Here is a 26634-nt window from a genome sequence, read left to right as displayed (position 1 = left end):
CTGAGTTCATATTCACTTTATCTCTCGTACTTTTCGTTAAGAGTATGTGCGTATCATGAGCGTATGGTACTATACATGTGGGATGCTTTTTCCACCTCCCTGCTTCTAATCTTCTATTAGGATTTTTTTTCTTTTTTTCTTTTTTTGCAAACAGTTATCGCGTCGATGTGCTCTGGGGCAAATTATTTGTTTAATAGGGTCCCATATTTTTTTTCTCTCTCTCTTCTTTCTTGAAAACAACTAACAACATATTAAAAATGTGTCAATCATTGATTTTCTTAAATTCATTTTCTACATATGGGTCGGATTTTGATTCTGTTTACAACTGTATATTAAGAGAATTTCTCTATATATAATTTATCGCCAGGAAGCACATTGAAAAACGATAAGAAATGCTCCCGACAAAAGATAAGATAACACAATGACTTGAATGAGCTGGACTGAATAATCTAGAGGATGAAAACACAATATACCCATCAGATAACGTCTTTCATGTAGTGTTTACTGTATGGAAGATAACTATGGCAGGCCAAATATCAGATCAAGTCAGAGATAAAGAATTTGTTGAAACTGAGTCGGATAAGATCCCGGACACCACTTCCCAAAATACGTGTTTTCCATAGTCAAGTCAATCAAAAACTTTTCCATAAAACCGTATTGAATTTGAAGTTACGGCAACAAGTAGTTAGGGGAATACAGCGGTACCATCACATAGCTTTTACTCCCCTCCCCTCTTTTTCCGTTTTGTACAAAATGGCTGGGAAAGAGTCTACGATGATCCCTGTTCCACATTGGCGACAATTTTTAGCATCAATCTAAAATGCGTCATTCAATTAATATAAACACCAAAATTGGTTGTATAGGTTCACGCTTTCAAGGCAGGGTCGATCATCAGGAGTTTGTTGTTAATTCAGCCTGCTCGAAAACTTGGCAGTGCCTTCCATCGTGTTTTATTTTGTTTTTATTTTCAACTTGAATCTACAGTTCGAAAAAATCTCAAAACAACAACAAACAAAGAAAAGTAACATTCCATTTCTGCGTAAGACATACTGAGGACAGGTTGATGTTATCAATATGAGATGAAATAACAAGCACAACTGAATTCAGTCAAGGAGAACAATATCATATCTATGTGAATTCAAAAGCAGCGAAAATATGGACAAAAAAATAAGTTAAAAGTCACAATACAAATATCAATTGATTGTTTATCACAGGAACTTATTTTAAATGAGTTTGATGAATATTCAGAATTGTATGCTATTTGATAGCATTTCATTATCACCTCATTATTATCAAAACTTACATCAGCACTGCGTAAAAGAAAAAAAAAACTTGTATAATAAAGAGCATTTACAAAAGTTAATAGTGTTTTATTTTTCATCTTCATCCATAACAGAACGCAATCGACTATCATGATGTGATAATAATCACACTAATAATCGCACTATTATCGGTCTCATTGTCTGATTTGTATTCTAGACGTATGAGGATGCCTTACAGTGTAAACACGACTCTGCGAGAAAATCATCTTTATTTCTTTGTCGCACTTTTTTTATTAGCTATAGCACTGACATGTACCCAACAAAAACTCGTAACACCTGAATGAACAAGACACTTGATAAGGGTATAAAGGACATCTTGCCATCCCAGAGGAGGTGCAAACCACAGATGGGGTTCGAACCTTGAATCCCCAGCCTAAAAGTCTACATTTTTACCACTATACCATTGTGAAATTAGCGAATAGGAAGATTAATCTAAAACATAATGAACTTGATTCGTAAATGATATGTGTTTCTTGTTGCGTGACATTGCTCAGATAATTATTATGAAAGGACTACGACATGGAAATATTAGTGCATGAACCCTCTGTGGTGCATCGGTCCTAAACAAATGTCCCAATGGCTGTATCGGTTGCAATTATTGCAAGTACCACAGCGACATCTAAATCATTCTTCTATTAGATTGGCTATATACCAAAGATGATAAAGCGGCGCTCTATCATCTTTGGTTATTACTCTTTCCATGGCAGTTATTATAAACGGCAATGTAAACGTTTCGTTGAGGTGCCCATTTGATATCGCATAGAACCTGATACCTGGTACAAAGTCACTGCCTCACACACACACACGAACTTTCCATGTCACAAGGATGCTCGTGACTTGATGCCTTCTTTTTTCCTTCGCCTGTAACCATAGCCAAGATTTCCGTCTCAGCTACAAAAATATTTTGTGTTTGCATAGATAAAAATGCTTTATCATCTTACTCCAGATAGCTATCATTGACGTTGGCAGTATAATTTCCATGTCTTTTTTAATACGCTTGAATGTCTCCTCATCCATTAGAACTTTTACATAATTATATGTCAGCAAAGTTAGACAATTTTCAAAATAGAGCCATTAAAATGTTACGTGTCAGACACACATAACAGTGTTCTGCGAACACATGATACATAAGGGGGATAAACGCCAAACACCCCGCACACACGCACACACGCACACACCAACAAACGAGCAAAAGAAACTGATATCTCTGTTCCCTTGGCAACAACCCGAGAAATCCTGAGAGGTGATTGGATGTCGCTGTTGCAGTTGCACTAAGCTATACTTACAAGCTATATGATATGTTTTTTCAGTATGCATTGTAAATTCAGTGTGAGTATTGTTTATGTATGATTCTATCATCAGCATCATATATCAATGATTGAAATAAATGTAAGCCTACAATGGTATATAGATGAAACTGATATGAATATATTTTATTGGTATATTGGTGTTGCTGTTGTTTTCAATCCAGTACTCCACGTACTGCAAGCTTGGCTTTTTAGTGGAACACTCTTTTCCGTCATTATGATTACTTTTTTTGTTACTATGACAAAGTGTTTATTGTTTCTTTTTGTTATAATATATCATTCATACATATACTCTATATCGTGTTCGATGAACTGTCCTCATCATATGAATGAAAGTCAAATTAACAACTTGTACGGCATGATCATGTTCTTTTTTCTATGATGGAAATAAATAAACTATTGCACTGAACTGAATTGAATGAATACTCCGATGGTGATTCCTCTTATCCTCTATCTTATTCTTTAGGAAAACATCCACTCAAGGTGTCAAGGAAGAGATAACCCAATAATCATCATCCCGTGCCAAAAAGCTATCAAGAAACTGTCCAAAGTCAACAGCGGGGTGTGGAGAAGATGTCGGTAAAACAAATAAACGTATATGAAACCACTTTATAGAGGTGACTTTAAAGATTTTCGCGCTTGCCTGTCCTGCAACATCACGTCCACCGAGGACATAAGACTTCGTCAACTGCATGAGTCTGCCGAATTTTCACGGCCAACCTGAAGTCGGTGGTAGGTTTTGGGGTCTGCGGTCTTGCCAGATCGCTAGAAGGTGCGGGCGGATGAGTCAGGACTTGCTTGATGAGTTATATTTTTCTCAGTTTTTTATATTGATCACCGCATAAGAAAAAACAAAAACAAAACAAAAACAGAAGACGATGATGATAAACATTGTGATCTTGATTGCTAACACTTTCCAGGAAAACAAACAGGTGATATCATCATAATAATAATTGATAAAGAGTCACTGTGAAAGATATAAATAAGATACACTGTTATATACAAAAGGAATATGCTGTGTATCAAAAAAAAAAAGAGAAAAAAAAAACCCCACTCACGTCACGTGATGTACCTATCGGTTTGTATGAGACTTGCTTATTATATCGTACAGAGTTCTTAGCAAGTGAGCAAAGTTTAACGATGAAATAGCGTTAACTGGCATAAAGATAAAGAGCCCTGGGAGGGAAGGGGGAGGGGGTTTCACAGTAGAATTAAAGGGAGCAGTACGTAGGAATTAATCCTCTAAAACTTTTCGGCGTAAGTATGAACTCATAATAGGCGCACCTGAATGATCTAATATAATACTTGGGAATAACGCCAAGCACAAATTAATAATACTATTACTACCACATTATACTTAAAGGGATATATAATATCGATTGAGGGGACGATTCAGCGTTTCACACTTTATGATATGACATGTTAATGAGCATACACTTGTTATTCTAAGAGGAAATGTCCCTCGGATAGGACATAAAATGGAGGTCCCGTGTATGAGAGAGCAACAACTCATGCACGTAAAAGATCCCGCTTCATTCATTCATCGCAAAGAGCAGGGTGTTTAACCCGGTGAAGTGGTCCCACCTCACATCCAACTGGACCCCATGGAAGACCAGCTTAACGTAGCTGAATATGGGCTATCCAGGCATCTTCTCAGATGGAAAATGAACAAACAAACAACAAGGAATTGAAACTTTATATGATGAAAATTGGTTTTGAAATGGCTGAGATCAACAAACAAACAAACAAACAAAGTAAAACAAAGCGATCTTAATAAAAGGGATATCCCAGCCATTTAAAAACCAGTTTTCACCAAATAAGCTTTGAATTCCTTTCAGAATTACATGTTATTTCATAATTATTATGTTATAAGAGGTTTCTCATTATCTCAAACAAATCATCATTCAAAAACGTTGGAAACCTGAAGCCCCATCTCAACCGAAACTGTACCATACCTTTAAAATGATAATAAAAAAAAAAAGATATTGACGATGATACCAATAATGCTAATTACAACCAACGACAATGCAAGTTTAGATGTTGGAAAACAGTTTATTTGTGTCGTGTGAGAAGTAAATTTTATCCGCTTCTATCGAATCGATACAGATATGTGCTGGACAAGCATAACCATCATCGTTACAACATCGTCAGTGCACTGATTATAGCATGACTGTTATGATCATCACCATTTCTACTGCTATAATTTTCCTACTTCACTCTATACAATAGCCTACCATCATTGGTCTAGTTCTAGTGGTTGTATTATACCTCTAATCACTTAAAGTATCGCTGCTGTGAGATTACACTGTGCTGATCAGACAGATACGTTGAAGAGCCTCGTCATGCGCAAAAAAAAAACACACACACACACTTCTGCTCATCAGACACTTAAAGGGGATGGCTAGTGACTGATCAGTGGGAATCAGTGGGAATGCTGGGGGGTGATTGTTCCAAATCTTGTGGGATTCATTTAAGAATACATTATATATCTATTGCTGTGTGAAAATTATTATTATATATGTTGCTAACGATTAATTTTGTTGACACATTTGTGACGGTAATGATCGAGGAAGATGGGTGTACTTCGGGTCGAAGAGAAATTTGACCGCGTAAAACAAATACAGTGGGCTTCTAAATTGAGCTTCCAACATAATATCGCACGTCTTATGGTAATCGAAACTGATACATTGCATGATGCATATTGGCTCCCAAAGAGTTCAGCATAAGTCCTGGAAATCACATATAAATGCGAACAAAAATGAAAATCACTCGAGTGGACGACCAAAACAAAAAGACTGACACGTATTGCTAATGATTATGATTTTTTAAAACTCGTTTGACACATTTGAGACGGACACAATGGAGGGAGATAAGTGTACTTCGGGTCGAAGAGATATTTGATCGTGTAAAGCAAGTATACAAGGAGCTTGTAAATTGAGCTTCCAACGTAATATCGCATAATCGAAACTGATACATTACAATATGATTCATAGTCAATTAGCTCCCAAAAAGTTCAGCACAAGCCCTGGAAATCACGTATGCGAACAAAAATGCAAATCACTCAACACCATGACCGGTTCATGACAGACTGACGTAATATATATATATATATATATATATATATATATATATATATATATACATATTATATTATATTATATTTACCTGTTATCATAATGATGTGAGAATTCTTGAATATTCTCCAATGGCAACATGCCCAATGTCCCTTCTATTTTAGGGTTAATACGGTGTCTTTTACCACTTTAAAGACTTTGAGATTAGTACAGATTATCATCTTCATCAATATCGTTCTCATTCGTGTCATGATTATGATTACATGGCAGTGAAGATAGATATTATTAGCAGTAAATAGAAAAACATGGTAGTAATAGTATTAGTCGTAGCAGTAGTAGCAGCAGCAGTAGTACACAGTAGTAGTAGTAGTAGTTGCTGTAGTAACTGTGAAAGCATTATGGTCATTGAATCTCTGTTACAACTTATAATAAACTACCACTACTACGTACTATACTGCTGCTGCTACTGCTACTATTATTATCATTGCAATTTCATTGTTATTCCCTAACTTTCCGAACACGAATGACGAATGAAAAGTCACAATTGTGAGATCAATACGAGATATGTTGGCATAAACTATTTCCGTTTGCATTCTATAGTCTATAGTATGGAGACATATAGACACTTTCTAGCTCTGGTCATCGACACCCAAACAGGCCAATGCACTATGACGTAATAGAAATCATGAATCTCGCGACATTTCATGATATAAAAACAAAAAAATATCACCTATTTTGGAAGAAAGAGCAGGAAAGAGTCAAAGTGTTGTTTGAAATTTTACACTACATTGCATTCAACTTGGAGTAGAGTAAATTAGAAGTGAAAAGAGAAAGAAAGTAATGAGAAGAACAGACAAGTAAGAGACATTTTTTTTTTTTTTTACTTCCGATAAAATATCAAAAATACGCGCAAGAATGAAGGGATTCTTTTGCGGTCCCCTTTTTAACATGCTGTTGAAATCAAACAAAACGGCACAGACCAGTATAATAAGATACAGAAACATGTGCGAAACGAGACTCGAAACACTTTCATGCAGTGCGTAAAACAGCTTACAGTTTGAGAGCAGTATATTCGCAGTATAAACCAATATAGGGAAAGGAAAATCTTTTTGAAGATGTCTGAATCAATCATGGAGATGGAAACGTATAGATTTAATAAAAGGCCCCAGTTTCCTTCACGTGTTTATTGCCATTCCATCCCCAATGCTCGACGGTAAGATAAGTTTCCTGACAAAAACAATATTTACTAAAGCAGTAAACAACTGCCCTTTGGAATCAAATTATCTGCCATGGGTAGGCCTATCTGAGATCGGTTGGACAAGCCGTACATAAAAACGTGCGCTATACGTGGCTTTAGCTTCGCTGCGATGATTGCTATTTTATACGTTTTCCCATAGAGGAGCAATGCAAAGATGAGAAAAACAAACGCTATGTTTTCGTGTCTTTCGTGGAATTTAAGAGAACGAATCAACTTGATAGTACAATATTTGGACAATTACTCCTATAATCCGATGACTACCAATAAACTTGGTAATTGATATGGAGTATCAGACCACATAATTATACATGTATTTGAAAGTTTACTCTAAGTAAAGAAATTTTGCCCTTCACAATCGTTCCATACGATTTCCGACAAATCCTGCGGCCAGCGGTAAGCATCTCGCTGCAAAAACAATTCAATAGAAAGTGGTTCTTAGTGTCGGCTATCACTGATGGGAGCATCCTTTGAATCTTTTGTCCTTTTCGATTAGTATTTGTCCCTCCTCCGTTTTGTAATTCTCTCGAATGATTACAATGACATGAAGAGTGTGCAGAGCTAAGAGAGTGATAAGCGGATATTTGTGAAGTCTATGTGACACTATACACTGTAGCCTATACAGTTTGGTCCGAAACCTTATCGATGACAGGTAAACAGGGGTTATATCATACAGCCTTACAAGTGTCGTTATAGAATTGTCAACCATCGGAACGAGATCGCCTTTCATGACACAGCACTAATTAAGGAAGAGGTGATGGAGTTTAAGCAGACTGCTCAAAAAGCACGTGTTCCAGGATAGAAGAACAGAGAAAACAGCCCGTAAAACATCCATTGCGACATCAACTATTATGGGCATGACAAGACTAGTTTTCTGAATGCAAACAAGTAGTACTGTCAAATTTAAAAAAAAAAATCATAAGCATATTTATGCATTTGCAGACTACGTGTCAAACAGCGAGAATGACAGAAGGATAGTGAAAAACAAAAACTTTGCGTATATTTTGGAAGTAACGTAAACATGCAGAAGGATTAATCAGTTTCGTCAGTTTCGTTCTCAGGAGAAAAAATATTTTGAGTGAAATGTATGAAGACGACTTCATTTGCATTATTTCCCGACCCCACCGATATCCAAGAATCCCCGAAGAAGTACGAAAATCCAAATTCTTGTCCAATCACGACATCGAACCCAACGTAAAAAAGCACCCTATATGGAAACATATCCAGCTCTTCTATGTTGTAATTTGTGATGATTTATACGAATTAAAGTGCACTCCATGGGACTCTTGCTGTTGTGGCTCAGTAGAATAAAACCACAGACTATCGACGAAAAGGTCACTGGTTCCAGCCCCCTTGCGGTGGCTGTTGTACCTTTATGCAATTAAGGCACTTTTCACATTGCCTATAGTTCTCCGGAGCGAACTTAATGATCACAAGCATCCATTACGTGTATACTTCCTTAGCGGCCCCAAAAGAAAGAAAAAATCACTTGAAAATTCAATTCAATTCAATTCAATTCAATTCAATACAAATTTATATCCATCATCATTAAAAGGAACACATAAAAAATATGCATTGGTCGGTTAGTATCATTGAGCAATGTAAAAAACAAAAACAAAAAAATAGTACCAGATCAAAACTTCCAATGAGTAAATGTCAGGAATACCCCCCTCTTTCTGGTCTTTCTAATAAGGGAAAAAATGTGCTTATAAGCTCATACCTACTTATTTACAATCCATCAGAAACGAAAGAAGGAAATATGTAATTAAGACAAGAAAAAAAGACAAATCTGCAATCACGTTTCGTATTCCTGTGAGAAATCTTATCCGGCTTCACCCTGACGCGTATACATCATGGCTGCATGCTATATGATGTTATTGCATTTTTCCCAAATCCGTTTCATCTACACAGATAGACAGGAGATTAATTATCACGTCGATCTCTGTCAATATTATGTTTGCATTGGGAAGTGGGGGGGGGGGGAGGGGGGGCAATTTCTAATGTCCTAACATTGTGAATATAACTTTGGACCCTCATTATCATACAGCAGTATAGTGGGGGTAACCCCTTTATACTGCAATAAATGGTACGTTCAATTCCCTTGTACGTGTTTGTCACCATTATGCTGAGGCCCAGACACCACTGTTGCTGTACAACGTATACTTCAGACATTCGCCATAGAAACGTATTGGGAAGGGGGTGGGGTGAGACTCAGACCTCATTTCTAATAACTTCTCGTAAATTAATCTTATTCTAAAAACAAATCCTTCAAGGCACGAAAGCTTGACATTTTTCCATCCTATTTCAGCGTTATTCGATTATTCATCTCAGCAATCGTAAGATCGACGCGATAAAATCACAAAGACATTTTGCTTGTCACCTAATAGGGAAGAAAAAGATGGCAATCGTCTTCGGTCTAAAAGATTTTAGTGAAAGAATGATTACGACACCAGCTAAAGATATTTTGGTTTCCACATGGCCTCCGCCTGCTATAACATAGTCCCCCTCCAAACACATTTCATTCGATTTATTGGTGATAGAATAAATAGTAGGCTCTTTTTCTCTCTCTTATTGTGTATATATGTATATTTTTCTGTCTCTTATATTGTGTATATATGTATATAACATATATATATATATATATATATATATATATATATATATATATACCTCTATTATACGATTCTTTAAAACAGAGGCTTAAGTGTAAACTGTATAAAGAGTATGCTTGGGCAAAATCAACTATGGCAGACTCTCTTGGAGAGTCATGGTAACACTTAAAAGACTACCCTGGAAGGGATAATAATGTTACCAATCTTTCTTTTGTTTTAAGTGGAAAGGTTTCGTTTCGTTTATTTCATTTTCAACAAAGAGTGGCAGTGTACAAACATATCACGAGAACCATGAAATAAATAAATGTACAAGTTATTTACTGCGTTTAATGTTGAAAATGGAGAGGAAGCTAAAGAGCAGAGCTTGTAATATGCTTACCCCTCAAAACAAATATTTATAAAGTCCGAAAATGTAACCATGTATAATGGGTAGACAGAAGTATATAAATATAAAGTGACTAAAACACACCGAACTCTAAAAACAGAACTAAAACCTTACAAAGCCCTTCACAAGGTCGCCTTCTTGAAGCAAAGAATGGGGTTGGGAAGGAATCAGGAGTTGACTTTGAATCAGACCATTTTGGACTTGATTGTATGAGCTCGGCGACCAGAGCTACTTCTTGGTGGTATAGAATCAGCTCATAAAATGTCATATTTTTCTTTCTTCTGTTTCACGTACTGAATGGCATCCCTCTGTTTCCCTGAATTATATTTCCTTAGCAATTTATTGATTGATGCTCATGATGATCATGATTAAGCCTTCTCTTTTTTGTTTTTGTTTTGTTTTGTTTTGTTTTATTTTTGTTTTTTAGTTATTCACTTGTCTCTGTTTCCGGTCATATCTCAATAGACGACTCAGCGAGTTGACTGAGACCGCGAATGGGGGTTACGATGCAACTCTCTCCATGACCCCGTCTCAAGTCAAAATTTTAATGCAACTGCAAGTGCAGTCGATGATGACACTGACGATTCACGTGAAAGACAGAAGTCATGTAAGCAACCCCCCTTCCCTTACTCTTGTTATGTCGAAAAACAACATAGATACCCCGTATCGATTAGTAATTACAACGGCGTATAATAGCAGTGTATGGTGGCTTAAATTGGTGTTCTATACTTCATAGGAGGAAAATCCAGCTATACGGGTAATTCTGGAGTAAAGCTGGTTGGGGTTGTCCCCGGGGGTTGTCCTTGTGTATAGTTGCCCTGGAACAACAAGACTAATGGGTGTACGTACTTATAGAAGACATGACGCATAAAGTCTTAGTCATGTATGTTGTAGTCACGACATCTACAAAATGCTTAACAAGCACCACGAAGAAGCGTTATAAGAATAACAGAAGAGATGTATATACTCACGCGACGTTATGGGAAAGCATTGAGCTGCTTTGGGCCCTGGGAAAACAGGGAAATGAAATCATGCAATAGTGCAGGGTGACTGCAGACATTAATGACAGATTAACAGTCAGGGTTACTTCGCTTATAATATACGCACATTAGTGCTATATACTGTCATTATCGGGGCAAGATTGAAATTCTAAAGGTAAAAACAATGACAATTGAACTTGTTATATCGTTCGCAGCTCTCTAACTTGGTGTAACATTATCATTTGATTTCGGCAAATGGGGCGAACATGACATCAATACAAATTCGGTCTCTGCATGCTTTGGCGCAGGTGGATCTACACACCGCAAGACTGACACATCATCACAGCAAAAAGTATAAGCCTGAACATTTCAGGAGAAGTGGAACCTTGTCCGTGGTAAACTTCTTTCCTTTGTTTAGACTTCGTTCTCGAGTCCCTGAATCATGCCCTCTTACTACTTTACTTTGTCAAGAGCAATTTCACCTTGATAGTGATGTCATGCGTTAGCAATCACATCATTTAAGTGTAATATTTTTGTAGTTGCTTCTTATTTCCTTATTGTCATGTCTTTTAGTTTTACATGTGCCCCATCAGTAAATTAATTTCTCTTGTTAACAATGATTTAGAAAAAAACAACAATATTCTATCTCAATCTAACCGAACCGATATAAAATAATGTCTACTCTTATCTATTTTCTCTTTCTAACAGGTGTCTAATCTAATTTGATTTAGTCTGGTCAAGTCAAAAGATATGTGGCAATCCGTGATAGGAACATTTTGCAAGTGTTCAACTCCCGGATTAAGTACCGCGGTGTATTATAACGATCGCAAGATGAACGCATGACCAAATTCAAGTCGAATACTCTCCGCAAACAAAGGCAGCCCTTGCGGAGATCCTTACCCCCGTGGTCCTTACCGCCGGTTTACACGTCACACTCCGGGTTTGAGTGACGTGACAGGACCGATAAATTTGGTGTTGTTGTTGTTGTTGTTGTTGTTACTACTGTTGCTGTTTAACCTACCTTACCGCAATAACGGGTCGTTGAGAAAGACATAGCGGCCAAGGTCAAGTGTTCTTTGTTTTATTCTGCGAACGGACTTGTCGCATACTATAGAGATCTTGAAGATGAGATTTTAAGCCAGCGCGTTTAGTCGATGGAAGAGTTACAGCGTTTTGGCAATTAATGAACGTGAGGAAGGGATTCATGATTTCTTTTACTGTTCTCTGTTCCCTAATTCTTTTTGAGGGGGAGGGGGTAGAGGTTTTGTACTCTTTCATCTATATATTAGTTGTTCTTTTTGTTTGTTTGTTCGTTTGTTTTTGGTGGTGGTGGTGGGGGGGGGGAGGGGGGGCTTGATAATTTTACCACCTATTGCACTGTAAATCATACCCTCCCCCTCCGAAACATGTCTGACAGATTATGTGGCGTACAGTAATGAAAAAAAAAAAGGCATTTTATAGTCAACATGACCTGAATCTTAAGATCCGAACGCTTACCCCCTCATGTCGCCTCTATCCCATGCGCGATTTCGGTAGCATTAAGGTTTCAACTCACCTCGGCTAACTTGGAGTGATGTAGATTGACTGCCTTTTTGTCTCCCGTCTCTCGAGTGTCGAAATCACGACGATGATTCCCAAGAATGATTTGTTTGTCCTCCTCAACAAAGCCTGTTTCTGATTTCAACCCAGGACTGGCCGGTAAACTCCACGTATAAGGCGCACAACAGAGCAAAAACATAACAGAGTAAATGCAGCACGTGAATAAGGAAGGCAACATCTGCGAGGGAGTCGAGTGGGCGGCAGCGAGCGTTCGCCCCTGCCTCCCCGAGACGCGTCTGCGTGAGTTGCCGCCAGTGTTCCGTTGAAGTTCCACAAGTGCAGTCATGGTTGTTCGCCGCTAGTGCTGTAGATTATCAGAATGGCAGGTATAACCTCTCCTTCGTTCGGTCGGACTCCAGTGCTGTTGACGGTTGCCCAGTGATGATATCACCCAACATGGGTGGAGCTCGCTGGGCAGAAATTATCAGCAGTTGACTCAATACCGAGTGAGCTCGAGATAACCGGTGCAGCCCAAACTACAGTGCAGTGAGTGAGGTGTCAAGAGCCAATACCATGAGCCAATCATTCACCACAAAGTGTAACGGCTGTATATTATACATAGCACCACGCTCATATAGTAGCCCTTTGTACGCTGCGGTTTTAGCACAGGTTCTTGTCAGCAGCTGCTCAGAGTGTATGTATGGTATACCGATAATCTGACTTCGTAGTCATCAATTTCTGTCAAAATTAACATAAACATTAACAAATTCATAACCGAAGGCAAGCCCCCCCCCCTTAAAAAAAAAAAGGTGATATCACATACTTTTAGAAGTTTTGGCCAGCGCGTACGATGTAACACGATACAGGGAGGTAGCATTCGATTGGTCGAATCACTGAAAACACTCAACCAATCAGGAAAGTTTCGTGGTAATCGCCGTTCCTAAAGAGTTTCATCATTTTGTTATTAACAGATTCAACAAGCCATCCTTTTTAGTATTGCATTTGCCCCTGTCGCCCCCCCCCCTTAGTTTAGTAACTTCAGTTGGTGACTAAGCGTACATTCACCTTGTCCGCAGTGTCGCCTTAATTTCTCATTTTCCGGGGGGGGGGGGGGGGGAGATGAGGGTTAAAGTTCACTTACACTCGCTTTTAAGCTTTCAAATTTCTAAGTTTTTTGACCTCGTCTAATTTTTATTTACCTTCGTCCTATCTAGACCTTGTCTTTTCTTATCCTCATGACTCAACCGTGCATTCATTCGTTCCACTATGGTTAGTTCCATTACGTTTGTTGGTGCCCCATGTACTGTATGTGAATATAACAATACTGGTAATACTAGTTAATCCGGGCCATTTTTGATCTACAACGGTCTATAGAGGGAGACATCATCACAACGTTCGTAACAGTTGCAGTGAATGTTAATTCATCGAGTTTGCAACCATTGCTCGCATATATTTTTCCCCTTTAAAGGGAACGTAAACCCAAGGAGCAATGTGGGTTGAGTGAAAGCAGTAACATTAGTAAAACACATCCGTGAAAGTTTGAGGAACATTGGGCAATCGATGCAAAAGTTATGAATTTTTAAAGTTTTGGTGTTGGAACTGCTGGGTAAGGAGACTACTAGAGGTTATGACGTATGAGTGGACTACAATATAAAGAAAATATAAAGGGAATTTAATAAAAATTCATTTTCATGAAAATTACACATTCCATCAATTTGAGACTGGCATATGTTAGGGGTAGCAATTATTCCCCCTGCTTTCTGAAAGCGGTTTGTCAAGTACTCTTTCATTTTGCTAGAAAAGTAAATCTTTGTTGAATTCCTTTTATAATTTCTTTATATTGTTGTCCACTCATACGTCAAAACCTCCAGTAGCCTCCTCATCCAGCGGATCCAACACCAAAACTTTAAAAATTCATAACTTTGCATTGATCGTCCGATTTTCCTCAAACTTTCACTGATGTGTTCTACTAATGTTAATGCTTTTACTCAATCCACATTGCTCTTTGGGTTTGCGTTCCCTTTAACGGGAAATGTGTATACTGCTTGCAAGGAAACTGCCATAACTGTATGAACATCAACAACCAACACAATAATGACTGACAACAAAGTTATGTCAATTACAAGGTGGAAACTGGCACCATCCTGGTTGTTAATTACCATAGATAAGAATCAACATTATTTATATGTGACAACTCTCGTTTTTCTTTCCGAAATTCAAAGAAAGGGGATGGTCAATCGGTGTAAAAAAGCCAACTGATGTACAAGCGGTTGCAATTGGCCAGGTAGTTGTAAAATTTTCATTTTACGCATGAACTAGAGGAAAACTCATAGCACGAATATAGCAAGTGAAAAATAATATGCTGCCTATAAAAAAAAAGCATAGTCATAGTTAATGAAACTTATTCTTCCAACAGAAAATAGTCAACCTGTGTTATCGTTACAGATAATTAGAAAAAAAAAAGAATAAAAGGAGGAAACTACTGACTGCACTATGAAAGTATCACACAAGCATTATTGGGGCCCCTATCTATAAGTTCCGCAGTTCTCCTGGGGTTCCCACCATCAAGTTTAATTGTTTTTGTTTTGTTTATGGTTATTTTGCATAATGTATCTTTGTGTGTTTTATTGTATACTCTGAAAATGATGCTGAATAAAACTGAACTGAACTGAACTGACTAGAAATATAAACTAGATAAAAGCAGAACTATTATGTGATTGTCAATAGTGTTGCAGTGCATGAAAGAGAGAGAAAAAAAGAATAGGATATTTGGTAGGCACCTACAATCATCAAAGTTCACGAAGATAATGTTCTTGATGGAGATTTTATCCTATCATATCAGGGAATTGTGAAGCGTGAATGGTAACGTGCTAAATCAATGAACGTTCAGCACGTTTTAAATCGTCAGGACATTTAAGATTTTAGGCAAAAATCTGATGCAGAAAAAACATAAACATCAAAGCCTTATGTGGTGTCAGTAGATAAGAATCATGGATAGGTGTAGTAGAAGTTACAAGGTGAAGAAAGAGACAGAGAGGGAGACAGAGAGAGACAGAGAGGTCGACAGACTGTCACTGTCACATGTGATCTTTTTTTTTTTTACTGCAACACAGTTACTGTCACAAAAGTAATTTTATTTTACTGCTACACAAACAAACCTGTATGGGACTATTACCACGACCTGTCTCTTATTACCCATCTCTTCGTCATCTTATTCTTCTCTCCCTCTATCTTTCTTTCTCTTATCTTCCTCTCTACCTTTTCTTCTCATCGCTTGCTTCTTAAAATGTTTGCGCCTGTCTTTTTTAATGCTGCTTTTTATTATCATACACTTACAGTTTTATACTCTGTACAAAATGCATGCTGTATCTATTGTTTTCATGCCGAATTAACATAAGGCACACAAGATGCAATTTTCCATCACGGAAGCCACCCCGAATTGTAAGAACAGCAAAAAATTTCCACCCTAGAAAAAAATAATGACTAAAGAGACAGGTCAATGATTCTTATCGGATACCTCTCATTGGATATTGCAGCCGAAATAAATTGGCGAACATGATTTAGATCAGCTCGTATCATTATTACTCATACGCCGTTTGCACGACAGCATCGCAACATCGGGTTCGTTAACCGTCCTTTTTCACACTACAGCTTTCATCTTTATAAGGGAAACCTTTCTTTGGTGTTCTAGACATGATTATAAATGTGTAACTCATCAAATACTATAATGTGAAAAAGTGAACTCCAATGATAAATGCACGCAATCCATATTCAATTGCATCTGATATTTGGCAGTGTCGATACGCCATTCATGATGATGGCTGTAGGGTGCATTATTGAAATTTGTTCTATCGCTATTCATTCTTATACCCCTCTCGTCCTTCTTTTTTTTTTCTTCTTCTTCTTCCTCTTCTTCTTCCCCTCTTCCTTTCCCTTCTTGCCTTTGTTCTTTCTTTTGTTCGCTTGTTTTAGCATCACAATGTGCGTCAGCTCTTTTCTTCTTCTTCTTCTTCTTCTCCCCCCTCTTCATTCTCGTTTCTGTCTGATTTGTCCCCAGCGAGTCCTTTGTAAGTGCAAATTTTGACAAATTTTCAACGGCATCTTGTCGATTCCACTATTTTGCTAGAATATCATCAGTATCGATAACTCAGTTCATATATTCTAATATACTAAGAATCATTATCCAATATTGTAGCTATTGTTGGTATAATTAGCATTATTTCTGTTGCAACAATCACTATGATAGATATGCGTCATCGCTTTTGTCGTTATGATTGCCACCATTCATTGTCAAGAAGAAGAAAAATGAGTAGAACACCACAAAAAGACAGATTACAACAAAGAGAATCATTTCGTAGTTCCTCTACTTTCTTATTCCATTTTCAACTCTTCTCCCTTGTTTATCATTTGTAAGTGTGTGTGTGTGTGGGTCTGTTTCGCTGTACAATGTGCTTGGTTTTTTTCTCTCTCTCTTTTCAATGATCAATTTTAGATGTTTGGAATGCCAGGTGTTGAAATACAATGTATCAAATTTAATGTCAATTTTTAAGAAAGCATTATTTATGCAAGGAAGGTAGAACCCACCCACCCCCACAAGACGGACACTCACGAGTCATACAGCCCACGAGTTCGACACTTGGTATAAAAACAGCCCACACGACCGACACTCACGAGTCATACAGCCCACGAGTTCGACATGAAAACAGGTTCATGAGTCATACAACCCATGAGTTCGACACTTCGTATAAAAACAGCCCACGAGTTCGACAGACATAACAGGGGGCTTAATGAATCGGTCTCGTGGGCCTTGTTAGCCTAGTGTCGAACTCATGGGTTATATGGCTCGTGAGCAATATAACTCAGGGGCTGTATGACTCGAGAGCTGTATGACTCGTGGGTGTTGGTCTCGTGACGTGCACCCCTCCTGGGTACAATAATGTGGTTATTTGCGTCCAAATAAAAAAAAAGAAAGAAAAGAAAACAGGTGTGATCGTTCTGTTTGCACAGCGACATCAGGGGCCTGTTGCATAAAAGTTACTATTGTGGTAGCTTTGCCATCCAGTGGTAACTACCATGGCAACAATACTCAACAGCCAATCAAAATCAAGAATTCCATGGAAGTTACCATTGGATGGCAAAGTTACTATAATAGTAACTTTTATGCAACGGGCCCCAGCTGATGTTATATTTGCTTTGATTTGAATATCAATAGATAAAGATCATTAAAAAAGAATGTGTGTGTGTGTGTGTGTGTGTGTGTGTGTGTGGGTGTGTGTGTGTGTTGTGTTTGTTATATCAATCATAGTAAGTGTATGGCTCAGCCCTTTAAGTGTACCCACGTCTTAAGAGCGAAAAAGATGGGGGGGGGGGGGGGGGGAGGGGTGGAAGAAAAAACGAACAAATCGAAAAAACGTTTGCTGAACATCTGTCTGACAATCTAACTATATGATGGTTATGCTCTCTTCGCGACCCATTAAACGTCAAGTCTTTAATCCCAGGCCCCGTCGCTCAAGTATTTGCGAAAAAAATGAAATAAAATAAACTAACAAAATCATGCGGTTACAAAAATCAAGAGCATACATTATGCTCACCCACAGTTCCGCGAAGAAAGATTGTTAGCAATTACCGTTTATGCACAAGTCAGAGTGACAAGTGCGGATGTCTACAGCCTTGGAGCCTCAGGCTCGATGTAGCGATCGGGGGTCAGGGATGCCCCCGTTTGTGACGTCACCCTATCGGGTCCCTACATCATTTTGCGTGCATGGATGCCCTCTTTAATACATTTTCCCCATTTTGTAGACAGTAATATTTGTGGTATTGTTTGTATTATATCAGAGGGACATAAGCTGGTGGTTTTAAAGCAGTTATAAATATCATTGTCTGGAAGTGAAGATTACTTCATGACAGTCCCCCACCAGGATGCAAGATTCAACAACTCTCTCACCCTTTGTCCGATAAGGTCGAAACTCCAACCATTCTGATTATCGGTTTTAACTTTTAAAGTTATTAAAATGCAAGTGACATCTCGCTCTGAATGATATTCTCTCGCTATCGAGAGGGTATTCTCTACTCGAAATGAACGGTACACTTTGAGAAGGTTTGAGGAAAGCCTGACAATTCGTTCAAATATCATAAACGAGTAAAATTATATAAAGAAAACATGTTATTTACAGGAATGCGCAAATCGTAATTCTTATCTATGAAAAGTATACAGTATGCATTCCCTATACGTGCAACCGAGATTACAAGTAGTCGTCAAAACAAATTTCATTCTTTTTTAAGAACGAAATCAAGCTTCTCTCATGTCCTATTTCTTTCTCAATTTCTTCTGTTTGAAATTCCTGTTACTTTTTTTTTTACGTCGCGCAAGTAGTTTCACATCACGAATTGCTGAGTTCCGATCTAAGACAGTGGAATAAATCAAAACTTATATAAATTCGAAAATTTTCCGATTTTCCTCGAAAGTTCATTATGTCACTTATAGATCTTTCCTTAGTCGCTGAATCCACACTAAACTAAAGTTTGGGGAAATATTTCTCTTATGCGGGGCAATGATTACGATTACTAGTATCTTATATGACAGACGACGAGGTAGGGATGGGGAGGGGCGGGAGCGGACTAAACAATGAAAATAATAGCGTGATATAATGCAGTATAGAACTGTTACGCAGGGCGCGTGAAACACAAAAGAAAAATCGTGAACCTCCTAAACCGCTTTTCTCAACCAATAATCCGTAGGAATCATCGGGTGTGCCCATTAGGCGACCGATTCGGTTTCGAGTTGATCACGAACATATGTTAAGTTGTCACGACAAATTAGTTCGGAACGATAAAGAGGGCAACCAGTGTGGTTCCCCAAGGCATGGCACACAAATCATAAGCATGACTTCGTCATTTTCTCGCTCGTCGTAATCAGAATATATTGAAAACTCATTTTTTTTTTCCAGGAATTACAGTCTGTTGTTGGCAGCATCTTTTGAGGGAAAAAAAGGTAAGAATCATAGGCAACTTTATCAGAGCAGAGCGTGGAGGGCAAACTCTGACCTGCTTATATAGCACTCGACATGAAGATGTTCTCTGTGACGTTTCAACGATTGGACACTGTACCGTGAAGTTACGGAGAGTTACAAATTAATACACCTCACCGACACAGAAACTTCGTTCATTAATCTTAGTGGCAGATCCTTCTTATTGTTTTGTTAAAACAAAAAATGAAAAATGAAAAGAAAAAAATGGAGGGGACGCGTGCACCCCCCCCCCTTTAATTTTGTACAGGCGCCCCCTGGATCCGCTCCTGTATCTTATCATTTTTTTTTTCTCCAAGTAAATGTCTGAGAGAGAAATCGATTGATCACTTGATATCAACTTACATCATATTTTCTAAAATGTCGTCAGTGCCAATTTGAGGATAAGTTTCTAAGTTCACGGATTAAGAAGCATTTGATGATTGCGCATCGGAAATGAACAACGGTATGCGACCAAAATGTGGCTCAAAATGAAGTAAAAAAAAACAACGTTAGGCCCTATAGCAATGAATAGTTTTAAAACAAAAAGGTTATATTAAAGGGCTTTTTACACTTGTAAATTTTTGCTTAGTCCCGTACCAACGGTGGGGCTAAGCCCCCCCCCCCCCCCCCCCCCCCCCTAGCCCCACCGTTGGTACGGGACTATCCTTAGCCCACTTTCTGTTTACACTCGTTTTTGCCAAAGTGGGCTAGCCCCACCGATAATTCCGTACTATCTGGCCCTGCAAAATAGCAGGGTTAGCACCGCAATTGCGGTGCCAAGCAAGTGAGTGTAAACAGAACGAAAAAATAATCCGGGGCTAAGCGACGGAGACGAAGTCCGACCCCCACTGACCAATCAGAAACGAGTTAATCAAGTGCTGCCGGTGCGTGCGTGTACGTGTACAGTGCACAGCGTAATCATGAATATTCATGTGATTTGGAAAGTACCGGACTAAGAAATAGGAATGTAAAAAGGTCAATTTTCTCCTTAGCCCCGGACAAGAGCTTAGTACGGGACTAATTGGCGAGTGTAAAAAGCTGAAAAAATTGGTACGGGACTAACGATAGTCCTGGGTCAGAGAAAGTACGGGGTTAAGAAACACAAGTGTAAAAAGGGCTTTAGATACAGCTCCAAACTAAAGAAATGTGATTTATGAGACATGGTGGGTTACATTAATGCCAGAAAACTGATGTGCAAGAGTCGAAGCTGGACATCACGCTATCATCTCATATTTCGCGAGTTCATGATGACGAATGCGCTGTGTGTGAAACAGGGGATTTCCTGACATGCTTGTAATGTGATTCGTTCCAATGCTCGTGGGATCCGCGTACCCTTACAAAAAAGAACCATGGCTTTACCATGGTAATACCATGGTATGGTAATGAACCATGGAAACCTGGTAATTTTGCCCTAGTAAAACCATGGTACATTACCATGGTATTGCCATGGCAAAATACCATGGTATTACTGCTCTTACCATGTACCATGGTATATAACCATGGTATTACTGTGCTTACCAAATACCATGGTACCAGTACCATGGTACAATACCATGGTATTTCTGAGGTGAATTTACCATGTACTGTGGTGATTTGACCATGGTTTTACCATAGTATTACCATGGTATTACCATGGTATTACCATGGTAAAATTACCATGATATTACAATTTGAAAAGAAAAATAACATTAATGATTGTGTATTTCCAACATGCAGTACTAGTATGTTACCTACTTAATATTGCCTCGAATCGCATACACCTGTTTCTACACTATTGTATAAGACCTACATCCTACTCTACACAGGTCTACCTATCTGTATACCTAGAGTATACTTCCTATTCCTAGATACATTGCTAGTGTATCAGTTCTTTATATATGGGCTGATATCTGAAAAGGTTTAAGGCATGGTTACTAACTACATGTCATACATAATATTAGTCCTATCAAAATATGAATATGCATTGTTATAACACAAGTTAAAATAGTTGGTAACAAAAGAGAAATTTCCCAACATACTTCAAAGTTTAAACCCAGACTATATACTTTGGGTTTTTATGTCTTTTATCAATTTTCTCTCCTTTTGTATGTTAGATGCTCTCTCATGAATATTCATGAGCGATACAGAAACCAAGTCAAAACAAGGATCGTGCAACTTGAATCAACTTGTGTTACATTTTCCAGTTGGGTAGATGAGGTTTAAACTGCGTGGGAAGAAGTCAGTTGTGTTCGTGGATATATTAGTACTAACCGGGTGTTTGCACTCACCCACACCCACACACACACAAGCACACACATACACACATTCACACATATACTAAATACAGGCTGTACATTTATTACATGAACGTACTGGTATATTTTGGGTCGTACTTGGAATTTGTATGAGATAACACACAATGTGAATTAGTTCCAAAACAAATGAACTGTTATATATAAAGAATTAATTAGTTTGCTTATTTTTAACGGGCCGGGCTTATTTGGCTATAAATGCTAAAATTTGCATTTTGGGAGGGAATTTTGCCTCACCCCCCCCCCCACAAGATCTTGACCATTAGTATTAAGATCGTTATAGCGAAATTTGGCACGTGTTACAACCACATTGTAATCTACAAAATTATGTCTTACATGTCTTAAGAATTTTTTTGATTGTCAATTTCTAATTTTAATTCATCAATTAATTATTTGTGCAAATTAGGCCCAACATCTTATTTTACCCCAATTAAAAGCATTAAGAGTCTATTTCTTAATTATTTGTAAGTCTGTTTTTACATGTTTAAAGACTGTATGCATCACACATTAAAGGACTTCCAAAAGCCATTTTTTAATGTATATAATTGTTTTTGGAGTTTCAAATGTATTTCTTTGTTTTTTAATTTTTTCCTTTGTTTTCTTATTGGAGATTCTCATTGACCACTTTTATACCATAATTAGCATAAGATCAATCAATCGCAGTGATTAATGTTACAGCAGTGATAGCTCCAGGGGGCCCCTTCTTTAATTTTTGATAAGATAAAAATAAATAAATAACAAGAAAACAAAATGAAAATGGGCGTGTGTGCCCCCTTTAATTCCGGAAGTGGCACCATGACAGATCCCTCCCCCCCCCCCCATTAACGGAATTCCTGGATCCGCTCCGCTAAAGAATAGTCAGATTTTTCAAGAGTTTCTTTGTTGCTGTTTTCAATCAATCTTTGCATCGATTTTTTTTTTCAATCGGAAAAGGGACCGCACTTCACAAGCTTTGTCTTTTTAGTGGGTCCCTCCTTTTTTCATACAATGCATATTTCATTTATTTCACTTTTGTTACCTCAGCAACCATTGCATTGTACCCCTACTTTAGGTTTTCAATTATTGCTTTCTCTGTGCAAATTACATGCATTATACTTTCATTGAAGAAAGCGAGATTTATGTTCACCAAATATATTATTTTGCTGTGGAAAAAACAACAATGAATTTGAAGTTGAACTTGAAAAAAAAGTCAAAATGTCTCATGACAGGGTCTCTTCCATCGCAGACTCGAAACTTTGAGGGTGGATTCCGCCCTTCCCTCTCCTGCCACGTCCCTTAGAGTTTAAGGGGTTTACCTTTAGAATCAGTTGATATATATTTTGATTTTTCCCATTTGTTGCAAGTATACTCATAATGGTCCAATAGGTCCAAATAGACTGTAATGTATTGGTACGTTTATAATCGTTTAAAAAGTGGAATCAACTGGTAAAACTGCCAGATTTGATGAACTGGTATGAACTTCCCCAGTCATGCCAGTTTGGTCCATTTATCCCGGCTTGGTTCTACTAACTGTTACGGCCTAAACTTTATCAAAGTGCATGTAGGTTAAATCTGCATTGCTTTCAAGTTGAATAAATCTATCAGTTGTGTCAAGTCATTTGCAACAGGTATACAAGAGCCTGGTTCAAAAAAGCTGAATCTGCTGGAATCATGGAGTTGATGTTTTAGTATGCCAGTTTTTACTGGTAAATCTGCCAGTTGTGTCCAGTCGAGTCAACTTGCACCAAATTGGTCCAATTTTTCGGGGTCATCCCACAAGTCATAAGGCCCACAAGCTCGACATTGCATCATTGGGCTTACGTTATTGTAAAAGTGTCGTGGGCCTTATTTACCTAGTGTCGCAGTCATATGGGCCTTGTTCGCTAGGCGTCAAATTTATGGGTTGTTTGATTTGTTGGCTGTATGATTTGTGGGTGTTGAAATCGAATGTGCACTCATTGTTTCTACTGGAATCAACTGGTTGTTGTATGCCATTTCACACAATTTCTTTCAAGTGGATCATCTACTGAAAAATCTGCTTGTTGTGTCCAGTTGATCCCACTTTGTCAAAGGGCATACTTTGGTCTATCTCTTCCTACTGGAATCAACCAATAGGCTTTAATATTCCAGTTCACACAATACATCTAATTTTTTTAATCTGTCATTTTCATTAGAACAGTTCAACTGTTAGTGGTATGGCAGGGCCCTGTGGTATAGAGCAGTGGCAACAGTGGAGAGGCTCTCCTGGATAAGACCTTATTATTATTATTATTATTATTATCATCATCATCATTATTATTATCACCAGTACTACTATGCTACTACTATTACGTGTGTTATTATTAACTCACTCATCACAGTTTGATCCATTTGTTCAAACTGGAGTCAGCTATGTTTTCTCAGTGTACCAGTCCATTCCATCGCTTTCAAGTGGAATCAACTGGTAAACCTGCCAGTTGTGTCTTAAAGTCAATTTCAATACAATTATTAAGGTCCCGTTTATGTCCAGCTGTATTTATACAGGAATCGGGTAGTTGATATTTCAGTATGACAGTTTATTCCGTTTCTTGCAATTGGAATCCAGTGGTGAATCTGTAGGTTATGTCAATAAATTCTAATTGGTAGACAATTGCGCAGTTTATTTCATTTGTTTCAGTCTGTCAGTTGGAATGAAATGTTAGTTTGGAGTCAACTTGTTTAAGTGGAGTCAACTAGTGAATCTGCCAGTTGAGCGGCATGTTTTCCAGTTGGTACAAATAAAACTTCATAATCAATGATTTAGAGCCAGGCCATATATTCAGCTGGAATTGATTGGTGTTTTTCAGAGTGTGCCAGCTCATTCAATTTAGTGTCAGCTGGAATGGTGTGAGTTGGTATTAATTTTCATCTTTAACTGTATGGTAATTCACACCATGGTAATGTGAACGAGTATCGGCCTACTTTCAGTTTGCAACTATTTGAACAAGTTGGGTCAAACGGATAGCTATAATGGGACCATTTTTTCCTTGTGATACCAGTAGAGAATGTACCTTTTTTGTCTTTAATTGACATTTAAAGGGAGTATACAATACTGGACGAGATGAGGATTCAGCTTGTAACGTTTTGCGAGATATTTAGAAACCACTCTTTGAAATGGTAAAGAGCAGAAGAGGACTCAAACGTTTATTTAATGAATACAGGCTGAGAAAATCTAATGACTGAGATATCTAAAAACAAGTTAAAACAAAGAGCTCCTATAGTGAAAGATGGGGCCTGTCAATTTCATTTTGATTTTTTTTTTTGGGGGGGGGGGGGGGGAAGGGATTGGTAATCTCAGCCATTTCAAGACGAATTTTCTTCAAAACGTTGAATCCTTCTTGAAATTACAGCTGTACATGCTCTTTCATATTTCATAAGAGGTTTATCATCTGAATGAAAAAAAAAAGTTATAAATCTGAATCCTCATCTCAACCAGTACCTACTGTACAACCCCCTTCAGCTATAAGAATATCATAATTGATATTTTGTTGTTGAACCACGGTATCACCATGGGTATTTTTGTGTACCTTTAGAAATACAGAAGATAACATAAAGACTATGGTTATATATGCTGCGGTACAATTAAAGACCCTGTGGTTGTAGTACATGGTATGATGGTTATTATATGGTATCTCCATGGTTATTCTATGGTACAAGTAGGCCTAGTAGTGCCATAACCGTGCTATGGTATGATGGTTATTACATGGTATATCCATGGTTAATTAGTGCAGCGATACTGAGGAAATGCCCTAGATATATACCATGGTTATTTTATGGTACAAGTGGTAATACCGTGGTGACGCCATGGTATGATGGCCATAACCCGGCATCACCATAGTTAGTTTATTGTACCTGTATAGTTATACCAGGCAAATACAGTAGATGGCATGGTTTTTCCATGGTACTGGTAGTAATATCATGGTAGTGCTATGGTATAAAAATTATAACATACTATTACTATGGTTATTTTGTGGCGCCTATGGTAAGACCATGGAAATACCATAGACTTCATGGTTATTCTATGGTATACGTATCAGTACCATGGTTGTGTCATGGTAATGATAGTTTACCATGGTTTTTCTGTGGTATCACCATGCATCACCATGGTTTTTCTGTGGTACTCATAGTAATACCATCGATACCATGGTTTTACTATGGCAATTGAGGTTTTACCATGGTTTTTCTGTGGTATCACCATGCATCACCATGGTTTTTCTGTGGTACTCGTAGTAATACCATCGATACCATGGTTTTACTATGGTAATTGAGGTTTTACCATGGTTTTTCTGTGGTATCACCATGCATCACCATGGTTTTTCTGTGGTACTCGTAGTAATACCATCGATACCATGGTTTTACTATGGTAATTGAGGTTTTACCATGGTAATACCTTAAATTTCATGGTTATTTTTTGTAAGGGTAGTAAACGGACTGGCAGCGTACATTCACTTTCTTGATCGATCCGCAATTCAAGATCAGGCGCTCGCTCTGTTTTTTTTATAATAGCGTTAACGCTGCGCATCACTGCGCTTGCGTCTTCACCTTCAATGGAGGCAAGTTGGTTCAACGTAGGTGCAGACTGGCTCGACTATGGAAGGTCGGGGCCAGGGCCACTAAAAACTTTGAATATGAAACCATAGTGGAAAAGAAATATACATGTAGTAATAACAGGATATTATATAAAACCCATTTTGAATTTTAGCTGCCCAATTGGGCCACCAAAAGATAGTCTTTTAGGAAATTTGGTGGCCCAACATAAATTTTCAGTGGCCCCGGTCCACTCACAGAACTCTTTAAGAGTTCTGTGGGTCCACTGGGCCAACGCTAATATTGAGCTCTGTATATATACATGTATATATATATAT

At 38.0% G+C, this 26634-nt stretch overlaps 1 protein-coding gene across 1 annotated transcript in view; it reads right to left on the bottom strand.

Moving 5' to 3' along the window:
- LOC139727473 (uncharacterized) overlaps nt 1-12820 on the bottom strand; it is a 39631-nt gene extending 26811 nt beyond the window's left edge. The window contains exon 1 of the mRNA XM_071638446.1: nt 12491-12820. Within this exon, the coding sequence (XP_071494547.1) occupies nt 12491-12820 (330 nt within the window). The remainder of the gene's footprint in view (nt 1-12490) is intronic.
- Nucleotides 12821-26634: the final 13814 nt, after the last annotated feature.

This window comes from Diadema antillarum, unplaced genomic scaffold, assembly GCF_040938485.1.
Source record: "Diadema antillarum isolate AM-2024a unplaced genomic scaffold, OU_Dant_1.0 seq00000131_RagTag, whole genome shotgun sequence".
Lineage (NCBI taxonomy): Eukaryota > Metazoa > Echinodermata > Echinoidea > Diadematoida > Diadematidae > Diadema > Diadema antillarum.
This window is presented reverse-complemented; position numbering and strand designations above follow the sequence as displayed.